Raw genomic sequence first — 20,114 nt, forward strand, 5'->3', positions numbered from 1 at the left:
TAAAATTACCAAGTTCAATTATAAAATTTCATCTTTAATTAATACTTTATTTAAAATAAATTTAATGAACAAAATACCTTTTTATTAAATTCTTTCTTTCATCTTCTGGTAACCTAATTGATACATTTAAAGGCATTGATTCTACATTATTTGCATTTTGTATTTTGCTTGAAGTTATAACAGGTACTGTTGGAGATACATTTGTGATAGACGAAGTAATAATATTAGAATCTATTTCTTCACACTTAATTTGTTGAGGTTTACTACTTAGTGATTCCTGAAACAAGATGTCAATATTTTAAGATTCTAAAAAAAACCAAGGCAAAAACACTAAAGCTTGATATTCATGCATCCGTTATAGGTTGGTACGTTGGTCCGACGGTGCTCTGATTGGCCATAGCGTTTTCGCGCCACTTTTCATCCGTAAATATTTTACTTCAGCCCGTCAACAGACCCGTTCATACGATAACGGACGTTTTGACACTTTTTTGACAAATTTAATCTAACCTTAATAAAAATATAAGTAAAATAGCAAAATCGTTATGGAAACGAAAATATAAAATAACACCAACGCATATCCGATAAACGGAGGCATGAAAATGCAATAAATTTAAAAAGTGCGTTATTTTCTAACCAATCAAAGTATTTAAATTCTACCAATAAAATTAATTTCGTATCAACATATCGTCGGACAACGGCTGCATGAAAATCAAGCTTAAGGCAACACTAAAGCAAAAACTAACCTGCATTATAATATTATTATTAGCGCTAATAATAGTATTAACAGACGTGGTAACTGTAGAACTAAATGTTGTATTATTATTCGAAATACTAATGTTTGTTGAAAGCCCATTAATTTCAGGTGGCTCTTGACTAGGTTCATTTGATTCGGGTTCATCATTCATCGAGCCAGAATCAGAAGTAACACTTGCAGGGCTATCGGCCCTGTCTCTTTTCTTTTTAAACACAGCTCCATCTTTTTCGTCAGTTTCTGCATCATCGACTTTATCCTAGAAAATGCAGTAACGGTTATACAGTGATCGCCAGAAGTTATAGTGACAAAAATTTTAGAAACAAAGTGCGGTAATCGCAAAACGTTTTCCGATGCACGTTATCAATCATATCAACACTGACACTAAAATAACTGACTAAATAAAATTTTGGCAAAAATGTTTAAATTTGTTGTATAATTTAAGATACCGAGCAGCTCTTTATTCTAATGTCAGTCATTATTTTGAATAATATCGTGTTGTTGTTGAATCTTTGTGAATAATTCTCGTTTTTTGCCTATTCTCATAGTCTCTTTTAAAAATTGTATTTTTAAGCCCAAACAGTTCTTTTAAGAACTAAATTTTCGAGTTTTTGTATTGCATTTCTTGAAATTGTGTGTTGAAAATAGTGGTGGGAAACACCGATTAAATTCAATAATCGAGAACTCGAGTTTCAAGCGATTTCAATAATCGAGTACTCGATTATTGAATCGAGCGATACATCGCTCGTATTTAAAAATACGGGTTTTCGCCCGTCGCTTGTTGCTTGTACTCGTAACTAGTGATGGGAAAAACCGATTAATTTCAATAATCGAGTACTCGAGTATCAAGCGATTGCAATAACCGAGAGATCACTCGAGCGAAATATCGCTCGTATTTAAAAATACGGTTTTTTGTCCGTCGCATGTTGTAAGTACTCGTTAACGCCAAGAGCCAAGCAATAAGCTGCGTGCGCAGGGCACATATTCTTTCGGTAATGAACGGCAAGTAGTAAGCGGCGAGCGATTCGCTTGATCGCCTGATTTAGTTTATTTCGAAGCATTGTCGATGTAGGTCGTAAAATTTTGTCTCTCGGATACGCAACGGGTAAATATACCGGGTGCGTCTCAAAAGTGGATCACCCCTATAACTTTTTTATTTTTTTTCAGATAAAACAACGGAGGAGATTTGGTATGTTAGTATATGACATAAATTAGGATTGATTGACATATTCAATTGTTTTCGGTCACTTCCTGTTTCACCGGAAATGATTGCAACTTTTGATTTTTAAATCGCATCCTCGGTATTTTTTTACTTTATTCGGTAGAAAATGACACTCTGAATTGAATGACATATCACATGTCAAATTTTGACATTTTCGCATATGGTTTATTTGAAATTGTAACATGCGGTTCATAAGGATAATTTGACTCGAAGTACCAAGTGTGTGGTATCAAATTATTCATAAAAAAAATCTTTTTCGAAATATGCTAATGATCCGTTCGTATGCTCGTTCCATTTGAAAAAAATTGAGATATGATCAAAAATACGATTTGGGCGATCAAATCTATTTTTCCAAGGCTCTTTTAAAAACGCTAATTTTTAGTGTTTTTAACACAGCCATGGCACTCTAGATTGAAATTTAAAATACAATTTGTTTTTAAGCGAATATGTCAAAAGTTGACATATGATACGTCATTCTATTTAGAATGTCATTTTCTATCGAATAAAGTAAAAAAAAATACCGAGGGTGCCATTTAAAAATCAAAAATTGTAGTCATTTCCGGTGAAACAGGAAGTGACAGAAAACAATTGAATACGTCAATCAATCCTATTTCATGTCATATACTAACATACCAAATCTCATTTCTTTTATCAAAAAAAAAATAAAAAAGTAATAGGGGTGAGCCACTTTTGAGACGCACCCGGTATATATGGCGTCGTATAAATTTGCTACCTATCGAGTAGGTCACATTAAAATCAGATTTCAATTTATTTCATTCTAGAATCGCTTGCGTTCGTCGCTTGGTACTCGTCACTTGCATCGCTCTTATATTATTATTATATTATTATAACATAATCGAGCGACGTCGGTTATTTCAATAATCGAGTACTCGAGCGAATTTTCGCTCGAGTTATCCCATCACTACTCGTAACGCCAAGCAGTAAGTTGTGTTCGCAGAGCACATATTCTTTGGGTGATGAATGGTAAGTAGCAAGCGACAAGCGATTCGCTTGGTCACTTGGCTCATTGGACTACTTGGCTTCGCTTGGCTCATTGGACTATTTGGAAAAAGAATATTTTTACGAATAATTTGTTACCACACACTTGGTATTTCGAGTCAAATTATCGTTATGAACCGCATGTTACAATTTCAAATACACCATATGAGAAAATGTCAAAGTTGACATATGATATGTCATTCTGTTCAGAGTGGCATTTTCTATCGAATAAAGTAAAAAAATACCGAGGGTGCCATTTAAAAATCAAAAGTTGTAGTTATTTCCGGTGAAACAGGAAGTGACTAAAAACAACTGAATACGTCAATCAATCCCAATTTATGTAATATACTCACATACCAAATCTCGTTTTTTATCTGAAAAAATAAAAAAGTTATAGGGGGTGAGCCACTTTTGAGACGCACCCGGTATACCATTTTCAAAGTTATTTCTACGTTAGTTTTTATTAAATTCTGTGATTATTAGTTTGTGCATTAATAGCACCCTCTTACTTGTTACTACCACTCATGGCGTTGTAAGGAGTACATCAAATAACCCATAATAACGCTTAGAATAATCTTCACAATGGACTAGTTTTTGCCAATATGTAATAAGTAAAATAAGCTATAAAACAAATAAATCAATTAATTATCAAAATATTAGTTATTAAATTGTTAAAAATAAAACGTAAAAATCTTTAAACAATGATATAATAAATAGTTTGTCAATTTTAAATTAAGATTCATCCCATAAATCCATCACAATCTGGCAGCGCTGTCGCCATCGCTTGTCACTCAAAGTTGATCACGTGCATCGGAAATTGTTTTGCGATTACCGTATAAGGCAGCAGTGGGATTCTGTAAGCTCCTTAGCAAGAAATTTCCTGTCTAGCCTATGCTATTTGTATACAATTGATGAGTCACTAGACAGGAAATATGTTTACAGAATCGCTAGCCAGTAGTATTAAAAAATATTGTTTTAAAAAGTAATATGTTTATACAATACCTGTGTTCTCTTTCTGTTTTTGATAGGCGTTTCTTGTTTTTCGGCCTTTCCTTTCTTCTTTGCTGGCGTACCTAGAGAGTTCGACGATGACGTCTTTTCGTTACTCGTTACATTTTGTTTCACCGGCGTTTTAGGTTCCGGTGTCTCCGTTCCACCTATTTAAAACAAATAATTTAGAACGTGTAAATTCTAATGATGATGTACAAACTACCGCGTTTAGGACGAGCCCTGTTATTAGCTGGCTGATCTTTAGCACCTTTATTTCTAGTCCGCATTCGCTGAGGACTTTCATCCGGCCCTTCTAAAATGTTTTTATATAATTATATGTCAGCTTTTACTAAGTTTTCCAGTCATAAAATTACCTGCAGGTGGAGTATTTGCAGTTGAATTAGGAAGCGCAAGAGGTGGTAATTCATTGGTTTTTCTATAATGGTTTCTACAATCCCAACATAAAATTTGTCTATCTTTCCCTCCTGGTTGCCAATCTTTTGAATCTATAATGAAATAACATTATATCATTGCAGTAAGATGCAGACTTTAATGGAAACATACTGGTAGTAAAACAGTGTGAGCATCTATATTGTGCTTCTCTACTGTCACTATCATCCTCACTCTCATTATCATTGTCATCCTCTGTGACAGAACTTGTTTCGCCAGGATTCTTTTCGCCTGGTTGAGGGGAAGGCCTATTTTCAGTAGATTCTGGAGCTGGCGTTGCAGCTCCACTGGTACGACCTGTTGAAATTCACAAATTCATAGGTAAAATAAATATTATTTCAGAAAGCAACTTTTACAGAAAATAGTAAACAAAAATATTTCCATGGCATTAATATGGTGCTATCTAGACCTTTTATTTGCCATAGTAATGGAAATATTTACACAGTGCACTATTTTACTTTCAAAAGGCCAAATATTAAAACCTCATCTAACAAAATATATATTTTTTTAATTAAACAGTATAAGAATCGGTATAAAAGCTGCTTTCATTGTCATCATATTAAAAAAATGATATTTTCTTTTCTTCTACATAAAAAATAAATGCAAGATGCATTTCTAAAATATACAGGTCACTACACAAATACTAGAATCAATAAAATACAATAACTTTGAAGTTGTGGCCCTGTATATTTTATAGAGGTGGCCTAAAAAATTGTAAAATTTTGATCAATTCCGACAATTTTTAAACGTATTCTCTTTTACAAGAAAAAAATAAAATAAAAACTTGAAATAAGCTTCATTTAAAAAAAAGTTTGACTATGACACTTTTGTAATGCTCATATTTTAAGCAGTGCAAATTGGAATATTAATAAAAAAAAACAGCAGTTTCTTTATGAGAAAATTATAAAGAACAAAAGTCCAATTTACACTGTATAAACTACCAAGCTAATCTAAACAAACCCCACTTCATGCATACCAAATTTATTTACAGAATTAATTTTAACTAAATTAGAAAACAAGTAAAAGTACAATTTTATTTATTTAAAATTAAGAAAGAATCATCACATACACATATAATACTTATAATCCCAAATGTTAGTAATTTCTACACTCAGCGGCACGAAAAACGGACACCTTTATTTAGATGTATGTATTTTAAAGTTTAACATATTTTGTTCTAGTGGGCCGATTTTGATGATTTCTTAAGCAATTTGTAGCTAAACTACTTCGCTTTTTAGTGTCTCTTTCTAAATTAAAAATGAAGTTTCCTTCTGTCAATTATACGAAGTAAAACAAAATGTTTATACTTGGTGAAAGTTTGAAACACCCTGTAAAATATGTTAGCAATGCAAGAAATTTAAAAATAGTTTTATCATCTAGGTGCATCTTTTCACGATAGTTTCATTTTTTATTCATCTCAATATCTTTATTTTTATTGGAGATATTTGCCTTTAAATAAGACAGTAACAATCTACAGCAATTTTAGCATTGATTTTCGGTCCTCATCAACACACTTATAAAATAGTGTTTACTGTTTTTGTAATGTCACTGTCATTGAAAAGCCACATTATTATTGTTTATTTACGACGTTTACTCTAGTAGAGATAGTATTAAGTACTGAAATATCGGCTATTGCTGCTTTAAATGAACATGATGGAGATCAACTTTTGAACTTAAAATCATATCTGCTAGAGTAACTGCACAACAGACAATAATATGATTTTCGAACACAGTGACATTACATAAATCATACACATTATTTTAGGCCTGTTGCCTAGGACAAAAAACAAAGGCATGGTTTTAATGTAAAAATATTAAAAAATGTTAGTGTCGTCTTCAAAAGAAAAAATCTCTAAAAGAAATACAGCTATTGAGACGAATCAAAAAACAAACTATCGAGGAAAGATACACCTAGATGACATTTATTTTTAAATTCCTTGCTTTGTTAATGTACTCCATAGAATGTTCCAAACTTTCACCAAAATATCAACGTTTGTTTTCCCTCGTATAATTGACCGATGGAAATTTAGCTATAAATTGCTTAAAAAATAGTCAAAATTGGTCCCCTAGAACACAATATATATATAAAACTTTAAGATACCTGAAAATTTTAAGATGTTCGTTTTTCGGTACACGATTTCAAAATAATTTATTGTATTAGAAAAACAAAAATCTAATCCTTATAAAAGAGAAGTACTTTTAGTACTAATGAGGAAAAAACAAACTACCAATAAAAGTTGAAAATACCTGATTACTCCAAAATATGCGGTGCTGTCTTTATAATCTTTTCTAGAAAATTTGAACTCGTCTCAAAAAATGCATTAATAATCATATTCATATATATCATTACTTTCTAAAGATTATACAGTGTTTCGCACCCAATATGAGCATTTCTTTAGACCACCGCTATTCACAACCACAACTTACCTGTAGTAGATGCACCATTACCTCCTCTACTATTCCTAGTATTCCTTATCCTACGTAAGGACCCTTGTCTTCTACGTCTGTGAGGTCTATTATTATTCGCACCGGGTGTTTTCTTCCAAAGATAGTAGAACTCGACTAGTTCAGGCTAAATATTTTTATTATTATTGTACAGGGTCTTTCAAAGAATATGTGTCATCTCTCGTGGGGAGATTCCTCACGTAAAAATATGATTTATTTTTTATATCGACCTATATTGATATAACGCGAAATCGGACCTATGTCGTATACTCTGTTTTTTTTTCTCAGTTAAGATTTCGACAGACGATGACAGAAGCAGATGACGTCCCATACCAATCTATTTATTTTACTAAAAAAAGTGTTTAATATTTTTTAAGTTAACTCTTGATGGGTTTAAATATAAATCAGTCATGCGTCGTCTCTTGTTGTTTTTAACCAGTTTTATTGGTTTATTTCAAAAATGACATCATGAAAAATGAGATCATATTTCAATTTTATTGGTTTGACGGAACGATGAACGACAAACGGACGCAGATACGTATGAACTCGCCTTTAGATTTTTGAGGCTTGTCAAAGTCTTGCCAAATTATAGGTTATAATTTTGTGTCAACTTATGTCAAATATCTGCGTTTTGAAAGATGATGCATTTTGATTCGTGTTATTACGTGTGTTTTGTGTCTTTTGAAGTCAAGTGGAGGAAAAATCGTGGGAAAATTAACTGTAGACCCAGAGCGCAGTTTATAGTTAATACTCGCTGCCCAGGCAGAAATAGTCTTATACACCAATAAGGTTTTCATCAATAAAGTTTGTATACCATCTCGTCGTAGATAATTGCATCTCGTATATGCTACAAAGGATTATACTAAACCTATACTACTGGAGTAGCTGTAAAATATCGACATCACACGATAGGTAAATAATGGATTTTAGTACCATAAGATACTATAATTTTAGTAATGCAGAAAAATAATGTCAAAAGGTACTGGTTTAAAAAAATTATGATTAAAGTTAATTAATCAACCTTTAAGGTATAAAATTTGGTAAGTGTTATTATTTATTATTAATAAAATAGTTTGTTTTATTTATGTTCTTTTATTTATTCCTGTGGAATATTACAAATTTGTATTTGTACATAAGTTATATTGATAAATACCAAAAAAACTCAAAATTTAAGTGAGGTTATGTTATTTTTGATAAATACCTATAATAATAAATACGGGAAGTTTACTGAAGATTGAAAGTAAGAAATAGTTCTTTTTTATTATTTTTTTTTGGTAAGCGGTGTTTTGCTCTTGTTTGTTTTTTATTAACGCATACCGTTTTTTTTAAATAACTCGATTACATTTTTTCAGTTTTATACAGTTTTTTTTCACTTCACAATATTTTGAAGTAATCACTTATCAGTCAAATTTTAAATATATTAATTTCCTGCTATGCGTTACAGTTGTACCACCTTATTTCTTTGTAAAATAAAATAAACTACTTTGAAATTAAAATGACAGACACATCTATCACTGTCAAGGATCTTGTCGTTGGACAGACTATAGCGAGGGGTTAAAGTCATTTTTTTCGATTTATTACAATTTTCTTCCAAGTGCTTTTAGCGATTCGAACAAAATTTCGATAACGAAAAAGGTAAAAGTTACTATAAGTGCGACATATTTTAATTCTAAAAAAGTGTAGACAGATTCACCAATAAGGACGTGCATATGGGTTATCATTGGAATATTTTTCTAAAAAAAAGCTGTGCGCCACTGAATTCTTCTTCTATTGTTAGCAAAATTGTGGAGACCGTTTAAAAGTTGTCTCTTGGCATATTGTCGATTTCAGTCTCCTTGATGCGATAAACGCAATTTTATTAATTTACCTTAAAGCAACTTCTAATTTTTTTAATGTCATTAACAAAGTTTTAAATAAGTACCTACTGATTCCTAATCAAAGAATATGAAAAAAAATCCTATAAACATAGGTGCGGAAATGCATAGCTATAAAGTTACAGGATGTTAAAACATTTAAAAAAATAGGCCTTTTGTAAAATTATTTTAAATACCATTATTTTTATTAGTTTTTAATTTGCTGTAGGCTGTAGGTATCACTGAGCATAAGTGTTATATATTTTAATAAAATCTAATAATAAATTAGAATAAATAAATAATTTTTAATTTATTTTAATTTTTTTTATCAATTGTGAATAATAAAATTGCGTTTATCTCATAAAGAAGATCAAAATCGACAAAATATCAAGATACAACTTTTAATGGGCATTAAAAGACCTACAAATATTTGCTAACAAGACAAACAAATTCAGTAAAACTGTCGACACTTCTTTAGCATTAAAATATGTAGTACATACTTATAGTAACTTTTACCCTCAAAATTTCATTAGAATCACTAAAACCACTTGGAAGAAAATCATAATAAAAAAAAAATAAAAAAAAAATTGGCGCCTGGAGGTACGTATAACCGCCTATACTTGATTTTTTTTATCTCAAAAACTGCGACTTTGACTGATTTTGATGTTATTACAAATTTTGTTGCAAATATTATTCCTAATCTTAATTTGAAAACCGCGTTTCGCTAGCTACTGTAATTTTGGAGTTCCCATACCCCCTTACCAATCCCCCACCCCCACCAAAAACTAATGGCTAGATTCTCGGGAGCTACAGTATTTTTGTGCCAAATTTGGTTAAAATCGGTTTAGCGGTTTTTGAGTTATCGTGTTACAGACTGACAGACAGACGGACGGACAGACGGACGGACAGACAGATAGACAGATAGACAGACGGACAGACAGACAGACATACACCATGAAAATATTTTGTATTTAGGTCATTTATAACCCAAATAACTCATTTTGAGTGAAATTAAAAAAACTTTTTTTGCCGATTTTAATAGCCTACCATACCTGTCGGTATGGTCGGCTAAAAAAATGAAGAATTTTTATCCTCCTGTAGCTACGAAACAAAGCAGAACCGTATGTACCCATATTGCTATAAAAGAAATCTTATTTTTATGTGAAAAATCTACCCACGAAAGATATCACATGCTTTTTTAATCGCCCTGTATTTGTCTTTACTATTAATCAGTTAATTAATAACTTTAAAGTATATTCTAATTTTGTAATACACTTACGGTATCTCGATGAGGTAAGAGATCTTTTCTGATACGGAAGAAGTTCTTGCCAAATTGCCTCAGGCCCTTAACAAACCTTTTTGTTTCCTCTTCGCTCCACTTCTTGTCGATTCCTTTAGGAACGGGACATTTTACCAACGCCTGAAGTGCCTTGCCTGGATCGTATCCCGAGTCATGAAGCTAGAAATATACAGGGTTTCAAACAACTAGTTCATTACATACATAGAGAAATATAAAATAAAAGAGATGTCATTTCCATAGTCAAAAGTAGGCAACACGTTTAACCAGGACCGATAGTAGCGCACCCTTGAGCCCTAACTGAACTAATGGAAATATGACAGACGTAATCGGTAAAATAGGTCTCTGCATTGCCTTCCACTAAAAAGGCGGGCAGTTTAAATGTAAATATAAAATTTTATGTATTTTAAAAAATATTACGAAATTAAAACTGCAAAAAATATACAGAAAATTTATTTTTAAAAACCGAATATTTGAAAGTATAAGCTATTGTACGCTTTTCAAATGCTTACAGTTAAATTTTAAATTAAATTTGATAATATAAAACATATGCTGAATTAACCTATAGTATTATATAACTTATTTAACAACGCCACTAACAAAGCATATAAGATTGCAGGGTTTGCAATCTATACATTATAACAGATAAAGATTTAAAAAAGACTCGGCAGTTGAAGTTCAGTTAAGGTAGCAAATGTTCAACACTATGAAATGAAGGCGCAAATTTATAGTCAGTTCGTTTTACGTTCACGGAGTTCAGAGATGGGCAATGTCTTTACATATCGAACTTGCTTTGCATGATACCCTTTCCTGGATCGTATTTAAATCACATTATCGGCTGAACAAAATATTACACGATGATGACAAAACACATAACACAAAACATAAATTTCAAATCATAGAGAAATATAAGGTCTCTGCTTCCTAAAGAAATAACTTCCTCCATAATTTCTGTACGCACAAACACAAAACAAACAAACAAAGAATATGCTACACAAAATAATAACAAAATGCAAAGGAAAATACAAATAATATGTTGTCATGTCACTTGTCAATCTTGTCATGACATGTGACAGGTAGCAGGTGGCGACGCTTTGGAGCCCTAACTGAACTATGCAACATTATGGTCAAGTTAGACAACCTTTCAAACACTCTCTTATTTTAGTTACTTTATAGTTCATTACAAGTGTTTTAGGATCTAATTGAAATACTATTAATTTGATTTTTTTAGAAGAAACGTATTATGAGGAGTACTAGCTTTTTTAAAAGATTTGACAGTGGCTACCGGATTGTTAATTTTCCATAGAGAACCACCTATACCGGGTGGTGCATCGGCGTAGGAAACAAGAAATGCCATGCTATATATGCCATACTCCTGAAATATTGGCTCCAATATTGATTTTACAGCAAAGTTGTAAATAGTTTTTTTTAAAGATTTGAGTATGCTGAATATACATTCCAAATTTGAACAATTTTATACAAACCGTTTTTAAGTAATTTAAGAAAAACTGCATTTATTTTTAAATTCAAACTGAACAGGTAACAATGCAAAACCAGGCAAATACCTTAAATTGTCAAACTATGATTGAATGCAATTTGTTGTGCTGTTTACGCCTATGGTTATTGTGCCTGATTTGCATTTTTGTAATTTAAAACTTGTTCAAATTAAAGAAAAGCCTAAGTTTTAGGCGATATAATTTGACATTGACAAAACTGGTTGACAACTTAAAATATGTTGGCATTTACCTGGTTTTGCATTGTTAGCTGTTCAGTTATAATTTAAAAATAGATGCAGTTTTTCTTAAATTAACTAAAAACGGTTTGCCCAAAATGGTAAAAATTGCCCAAAATGGTTTAAATCTGATTTAAATAAAAAAGAACTTACTGAATTGATATATTCTTTTAAATCATAATTTTTGCCAACCTTGCCACAATACATAACTACTTACCACGTCTAAGGCATTAATAGTAGTGTCATCCCTAGAGGCAGCATTAGCACCATCTTCGGGACAACCGCCGTCGCACATTCCTGCAAAAGCGGCCATACTTCTCGCGGCACGTAAATACATTAAGAGATCAGAATCCAAAGTCATCGCAGGTACCCATCTATAACAAATGTAAGAATAATTCGTTTATATTTTCATAATTTGCTTCCTAAACATGTTGGCAAAAAAAGAAAGATAGTTATTTAAATAAAGGTATAGTGGGGAATAAATAGAACTCTAATAATCAGATTGCACGGTGCCTCGTGCCTCGGTTGCTTCCCTTTTCTTTTTTTCAGGATGACTAGTTCATCGTTGCTGATTCCTCCCGTATTGATGAAGCCGGAAGGCAGAAACACTAAATGTCTATGGGTAGTCATATTTTAGTCATGTCTTCATGGCTAATCTTACTGTAGGGTTTGACCGATAATTTCATTTTTCTATTTTATAGTTATTTATATACAGGGTGTCCCAATATTCCGTAGTCATAGAAGTACTATGTATTTTTGGAATCATGACAACTTCATTGGACACAATTTACCTTTATACAAAAGAGCTTCGTTTGTCCTTTAGAGTTAAAGTTACATCAAACTATGTAGGCGCATAAAATCTAGTATGCGCAGATAAGCTAGTACCATTGATTGAAGAAATAAGAAAATGCGCAACCTTATGGGCGATTTCGTGGTACAAAACCTGTCCGAGATGTAGCTGGCGTTACCGCCAGCCTGTCCAAGATTTAGTTTAGCTCTCCGCCGCTGCGCGCTGATTTCGTCGTTTACAGCGCAGCGGACAGAGTAGTGATGGGAAAAACTGATTAATTTCAATAAAATTAAGTTCCTCATCGTCTTCGATATGCCTTCGCTGGTCGAATTAGAAAAAATAAGTGTTTTATGCGTTGGCCGCAGAACGATTGGTGTCTCCACCGTACAGCACTTGAGACGTAAGGGGAAATCAAATCAGCTTTGTCACGAATTCGCCCATTAGGCTGCGAATCTTCCCAATTCTTTCAATCAACTATTAATACGTTATTTCCATAATTTGCTTCCTAAACATGTTGGCAAGAAATAGAGTTATTTATACGGAGTTATTTATTTACTACATATTTCTGGAATGAAAATAAGTTCATTGGACACAATTTACCTCTATACAAAAGTGCTTCGTTTGTTCGTTGGAGTTGAATTACATCAAGCTATATGTAGGCGCATACAATCTAGCAAGCGCTAATAATCTAGTTGGCGAAAATATGGAACTTTGTTAGTATCAGAAATGATATTTGATAGTCAGCTTCGTACATTTTAAATTAATTAACGTTGGAGTTTGTTTTTGATTGATGCCCTCTAACGGACAAACAAAGCAGTTTGACAGAATTCATTTCAAGAAATGAATCCGCCAAAAAGGTATAGAGATTAATTATCTTCCTATTTTTTTGTTCGTCGAAGTAATATTTCCGATTGCTACTATTCGAGATGTCACTCTGTATGATCTAAGTGAAATATATACCGGGTGCGTCTCAAAAGTGGCTCACCCCTATAACCTTTTTATTTTTTAAGATAAAAAAACGAGATTTGGTATGTGACATCAATTAGGGATTGATTGACGTATTCACTTGTTTTCGGTCACTTCCTGTTTCACCGGAAATGACTACAACTTGTGATTTTTAAATGGCACCATTGGTATTTTGTTACTTTATTCAATAGAAAATGACACTCTGAATAGAATGACATATCATATGTCATTTATTTAAAATAATTGCAACATGCGGTTCGTAACGACAATTTGACTCGAAATACCAAGTATGTGGTATCAAATTATTGGTAAAAAATGCCTTTTCCAAATATACTAATATGATCCACCTTTGTTCCATTTGAGAAAATTGAGATATGATTAAAAACATGATTTAAGCATATTTTAACTGGCCAGGACAAGACACTAAAAACATTAGACTATCAAATCTATTTTTCCAAGGCTCCTTGATTAAAAATTAGTGTTTTTAACACAGCCATGGCACTCTAGATTGGAATTTTAAATTCAATTTTGTTTTAAGCTAAAATGTCAAAAGTTAAAAAATTCGAGATTTGGTATGTTAATATATGACATAAATTAGGATTGACTGACGTATTCGGTGTTTTGTTGTTTTATTCGATAGAAAATGACACTCCGAATAGAATGACATATCATATGTCAACTTTTGATATTTTCGAATATGGTTTATTTGAAATTGCAACATGCGATTCATAACGACAATTTCACTCGAAATACCAAGTGTATGATACCAAATTATTCGTAAAAAATACTTTTTCCAAATAATATGCTAATGAGCCTTGTTCCATTTGAAAAAAATGGGATATGACTAAAAATACGATTTGATCATCTTCTAACCGCCCTAGACAAGACAGGAATAACATTAGACGATCAAATCTATTTTTCCAAGGCTCCTTGATTAAAAATTAGTATTTTTAACATAGCCATGGCATTCTAGATTGAAATTTTAAATTCAATTTTGTTTTAAGCTAAAATATCAAAAGTTGACATATGATATGTCATTCTATTTAGAATGTCATTTTTTATCTATGATTTATGACCCAAATAACTCATTTTAAGTGAAATTATAATTTTTTTTTGCCGATCTTAATAGCCTACCAGAATTTTTAGAATTTTTTAGAATGTCATTTTCTATCGAATAAAGTAAAAAAATACCGAGGGTGCCGTTTAAAAATCAAAAGTTATAGTCATTTCCGGTGAAAGAGAAAGTGACAGAAAAGAATTGAATACGTCAATCAATCCTAATTTATGTCATATACTAACATACCAAATTTCGTTCTTTTATCTGATAAAATAAAAAAGTTATAGGGGTGAGGCACTTTTGAGACGCACCCGGTATACTAACATAATAAATCTCGTTTTTTTTATCTGAAGCTTTTGAGACCCGGTATTATGCCAACTCAACTCTTACCTCAGCTCTTCCCTAATATGTGTATCTTCTGGATCCGGAGATAACTGTTCAGAGGGAATTCCAGGTCTGTATTCGGGTAAACGAGCCTAATTCAAAAATACAGTTTAAATTTAATTAAAAAAAAATACATTTTTTCTCAAGTATAACCACTGCCACCTATATATTGTAAAATTAAACTACACTTAAAATATCTAACATTAGCCTAAAATTAACACACAGTTACAAGTTCTACAATATAAATTCAATTTAATCTTTTTCGTATACTTTTACAGAATATACAGAAATATGTATAGATGTGTTAATGAGTCTGTCAGAAAAACACGTACTACCATGCTGAATTAGTTTTTATCTATGTATATACATTTTCTTTATACGTACGGTCATGCAATATAGTAGAATACTGCGGCATGCTGACAAATAAAATTATTTCTCTATGGCAACTTACAGAAAAGTAGAACTAATAAAAGATTTTATCTGCAAATCATAAATAATAACGATAATAAAGTATCATAAAATAATAGATTATATGTTAGACCTATCAGATTCCTCTGACGAATGGATATGGATATTATATTAGAAATTATGTAAAAAGCAATGATTAACACATTTGTGTGGTATTAAAATATTTAAATGAGTTCAAAAGGGTGAAGTATTTAAATTAATATCGAATATACAGGGTGTCCAAGAAATAAGTGCAAGTTTTTTAACGGGTGGTAGATCTCGCCAAAAGAAACATATCTTCTCTATACCATTTTTATAATAATTGATAATAACCAAGTTATTTAATTTTGAAAATTTAAAAAGATAATGGCAACATTTTGAGCGCTGCCGCCAGCAATCAATAATCAGCGTAAAATACCAAGCAATTACCAGAATCTCAGTTTGTTCGGTGTCCAGTGTTGCCACATCGACTAGAAAGATTTAAAAACGACTTGAAAACTTCAGACTGAAGTAGAATTTTTTAGAATTTTTTTAGCAGATCGATGTAATTATATTGCAACGTCAATTTCCCTAAAACCGCAACTCTACACTTAACAACAATTCATTACATTGCTTTTCTTGACAGCACTACACTTAAATACCCACGTATATTTGGAACAAACAATATACAGTATTGGCTATAAGTGGATGAACTTTGTTAAAATAATGGGTTTTTGCTAATATGTTTAAAACTAAAATTTGAGCTATATTTACTTGAAGTCTAGTGTCAGTGCTTTAAAAATAAATAGCATTGTTTTTTTAAAATGTGTTTTAATAAGGTAGCAAAAAATTTAAATTGAAAAAAACTATTGGACAAAAGTAGATGAACAGAACATATATTTAATAAAAAAAAATCTTATGTTAACAAAAACTGAAAAATTAACTTATAATTTACTAGTACTTAGTAGAGGTCTTCTTACATGTTGAATTCCATCTGATGACACCAAATTAAACTTTGATTCATCACTAAAACAAACTTTTTTCCATTGTGCCACAGTCCAGTTTTGATTTTCCTTGGCAAATGCTAATCGGGCCTTCACATTTTTTTTTGATAGCAGTGGTTTCTTCGGGAAAACAACTTCTGGTCAACTAATTTACGTCGGATCGTCCTTGTACTCACTGGTGGATAGCCCATTTCTTCAAGTTTTGCTTTTATCTTCGTTGACGGCAAAAATAGATCTTGTGAAGAAATTCGTTTTATGGCTTTTATCACATTGGGACCAACTTTTTTTAGGTCGTCCTGGTTTTCTTTTTATAGAGACATCTCCTCTCTCATTATATCTCTTTAAAATAAAATGTACCGCTGATTTTCCAAGGCGTAATTGCTTAGCGATTTCCGATTGCTTCAAACCATCCTTAAAAGCATTCACTACTCGCAACTTAAGATCTGCAGACAAGTTAATTCCACGTGGCATGATATATCACAAGAGCTCAAATGTTTTTAAATCGCAATTGTTCATAAAAGCAGAACAAATGAAACTAACGATTTTTAAAAATATTTGGTTCATCTACTTTTGTCCAAGACAAAAAAGCAATATTTGCCAATTCTTATCTATAACTGAGTAGACTAACAGAAGAATTTATATTTGTTTGTAGTATTTTGGTGAGAATGTATTTATTAACCTTTTAACATACAAAGGTACATAAAATAATTTTGATATTTAACACCTCAAATCTGATTTTCTTCGCAATTATTGGTATTGGTTCATCCACTTTTGGCCAATTACATTCATATGTCATCTGAATTATTTAGGATTATTTTTTGAGAATGTAAACTCCTCTGTTTTTTATACCACACTCTTGTTTTTGCGAATAAAAACCAAAATAATTTGACCATACCAATAAATGATCATACCAATAGGTATGGTAGGCTATTAAGATCGACAAAAAAAGTTTTTTTAATTTCACTCAAAATAAGTTATTTGGGTCATAAATGACCTAAATACAAAATATTTTCATGGTGTCTGTCTGTCTGTCCGTCTGTAACACGATATCTCAAAAAGCGCTAAACCGATTTTAACCAAATTTGGAACAAAAATACTGTGGCACCCGAGAATCTGGCCATTAGTTTTTGGTGGGGGTGGGGGAGTTGGTAAGGGGGTATGGGAAGGGGTTAAAAATTTTAAAAAATCGTAACTCCAAAATTACAGTAGCTAGCGAAACGCGGTTTTCAATTTAAGATTAGGAATATTATTTGCAACAAAATTTGTAATAACATCAAAATCAGTCAAAGTCGCAGTTTTTGAGATAAAAAAAAATTGGAAAAATTCCTTTACTTTGAAACTAAAACAACTGCCTACCAACTTTTTATTAACATATTTTAGTATGGGCGGCTATACGTGCCTCCTGGTGCCAATTTTTTTTTTTAGTTTTATCAGAGGTCTGTTATTTTCAGTAAAATCTCAAATGAATTGTGGATAATCTAAAAATTCAATCAGCTGACCTGTTTAAATGTTAACCAAACGTTGACTACTTAGGTACATATCTAATAGAGGATGCTAATTCTGAACTATTGAAAATTCATTCTTCATTCTTCTGTTCATTATTTAGTTTCATTATTTCAGTTTACTAAACTGTAAAAAAGGTATTTAAAATATAGTAGACGATACACTATAATTAATAGTGATCTACAATCACTAATTTATGTATTTCTTTTGTAGAAATTTAAAAATGTGAACTTATAAACATACAGAATGTGATTAAAGTAGGAGGTGGCAACATTGCATTCGCTCGAAGCACTATAAATAAATTTCCGGAAACTGAACAAGTGGCACTCAAAAGTTTTTCAATATTTTCCGGAAAATGTCAAGAAAAATATAAAATTTTCAACATTTTTTATTCGCAAAAAAAACTCATGGGTGTGCTTCTAGGGTCGAGCTATACTACCAGTTAAAATTCTTGCACTTATTTCTGGGACGCCCTGTATAATATGTTACGAGTATGATATATTACAGTACGCATGCTCGGTTTGGGTAGGTAAGTGATGTTAAGAATGTTATTACACTATTTTATCTACAACTGCTCTATAGACGAGTTAAGTCTGTTCTTCGGCCAATTAAAATAAATACCTCAATACTTATTCTTGATGGTAATAGAATAGAAGGTACAATGGAGAACATTCCCTACCTTTAGTTCTTATCCCTGATTTTGCTGATGTTATTTGGTATTCGCGAATGAAAAGGAGTGAGGAAAAATGTAGGGAATGAACAGTAGCGTTGCGTTGCTAAGATGGCTGTCCCATGCAAGAACAGTTTTTTTGACAATTGACAATCGATCGCACAATCAATCCCTTTGAATTAAAATGCATGACACTATATATGTCATACATTTTTCGTTGAGAGTTGTAAATAAAATAATATATTACCCTATACACATATATGTACATATGTACCGGGTGGCCAACTAACAATGGACGCCTGCTATATCTGAGAAACTACTTATCCTATAACTTTAGGGAAAAAGATTTAATTAGTAAATCGACCAAGAGAAATCATTTAAAATTAATTTCAAGTTCGAAAAATGTCCGCTGGAGGGAGCATCTGTTATGGTCAATCAGAAAACGGATTTTTTCTAGAAAATATGCAAGTCAAGAAGTACTTTAAACACTGCTATTGTATTAAATGGAAAATTTGTTAAATTTGTTTGGTATAGCGTATTTTGCTCTATCTACCATGGCAAAATCTATGTAGACAAAGTTTATAATGCGGATAATTGGGGAAGAAAACCACTTTTAAAAGAACCCTAGTTTTATCTCCGTTAACCCAATCCAAAATTATCCTTATTTTAATAAAAGAAAGTTTAACCTTTCCCCACCACTTTATTCTATGAGATAGAGCAAAATTCGCTAAACCAAAAATATTACAAATTTTTCATTGATTACAATAGCAATATTTATTGCTTATACCTCTTCACGTGCATATTTTCTAGAAAAAATCCTGTTTTCTGATTGGCCATCACAGGTCCAGGTGAAAATAATTTCCAGGGATTACCCTTGGTCGAAATACTTATTAGAATTTTTTTCCCAAAGTTATACGATAAGCAGTATCCGAGACAGGGTTGCCACAAGCTACACAATTGTGTACTTTGCTACATATTTGCTCAATGATTGCACAGCTACACCACAATCGCCTAAGTTACAGTACATTTTGAGAATTTACATATTTCGTATAAAAATAATATCAGAACAGTAAATCAGCTGACAAAAGCTGATTTTTTTGCTTTTAAGTTATCTAAGTTAGTATATCGAAAGAGGCCGCAAGTGTACTTTAAATTTTGAATTGACAAATACTATTTTCCGTCATCAGTGTTCAGGTGCCCAGTAACATGTCAGAGTATGAACTGGGTATGAGTCAAATGGTCAAGGACCAACAGACAAGAGCCAAAAAGGGTAAAGAAACAGGATTGCTATCCCTTAAATAATACATAATACGTACTTTGGCCAAATTTCACTGCTCAATTACGTCACTCTGGTTCACAGTCTCACTTTCGCTCGTTTGCATACGTGAAAATTTTGCGGCCTCAATTCCTATTTCACTTCCATGTCAGCAAGGACTGCAGTTTCTATGGACAAATTTGGCCGATTAAACAGTCCTGAACTGTGAGTCCTGAATAGTTTACAGTTTTTAAACAGAATTAACCGGCCTAATTTGTCGATAAAATCGTTAGTTTCGCGGCATCAATTTTGACGTCACT

At 31.9% G+C, this 20,114-nt stretch overlaps 1 protein-coding gene across 13 annotated transcripts in view; it reads right to left on the reverse strand.

Annotated features, from left to right (window-relative positions):
• LOC115875977 (arginine-glutamic acid dipeptide repeats protein) overlaps positions 1-20,114 on the reverse strand; it is a 71,506-nt gene that overhangs the window by 24,603 nt on the left and 26,789 nt on the right. For 9 of the 13 annotated variants that reach the window (XM_030891609.1, XM_030891607.1, XM_030891606.1 and 6 more), the window contains 10 exons: positions 14,943-15,028; positions 11,957-12,113; positions 9,990-10,169; positions 6,840-6,984; positions 4,527-4,709; positions 4,337-4,468; positions 4,186-4,275; positions 3,975-4,129; positions 744-1,010; positions 78-277 (listed from right to left, as the gene is read on the reverse strand). In XM_030891609.1, coding sequence (XP_030747469.1) covers positions 78-277; positions 744-1,010; positions 3,975-4,129; positions 4,186-4,275; positions 4,337-4,468; positions 4,527-4,709; positions 6,840-6,984; positions 9,990-10,169; positions 11,957-12,113; positions 14,943-15,028 — 1,595 coding nt within the window. Of the gene's footprint in view, positions 1-77; positions 278-743; positions 1,011-3,974; positions 4,130-4,185; positions 4,276-4,336; positions 4,469-4,526; positions 4,710-6,839; positions 6,985-9,989; positions 10,170-11,956; positions 12,114-14,942; positions 15,029-15,320; positions 15,365-20,114 lie in introns of those variants that run through there. The other 4 variants (XM_030891614.1, XM_030891612.1, XM_030891616.1 and 1 more) reach the window with 3 other exon arrangements.

This window comes from Sitophilus oryzae, unplaced genomic scaffold (assembly GCF_002938485.1).
Source record: "Sitophilus oryzae breed Bouriz unplaced genomic scaffold, Soryzae_2.0 scaffold_1396_pilon_pilon, whole genome shotgun sequence".
Lineage (NCBI taxonomy): Eukaryota > Metazoa > Arthropoda > Insecta > Coleoptera > Curculionidae > Sitophilus > Sitophilus oryzae.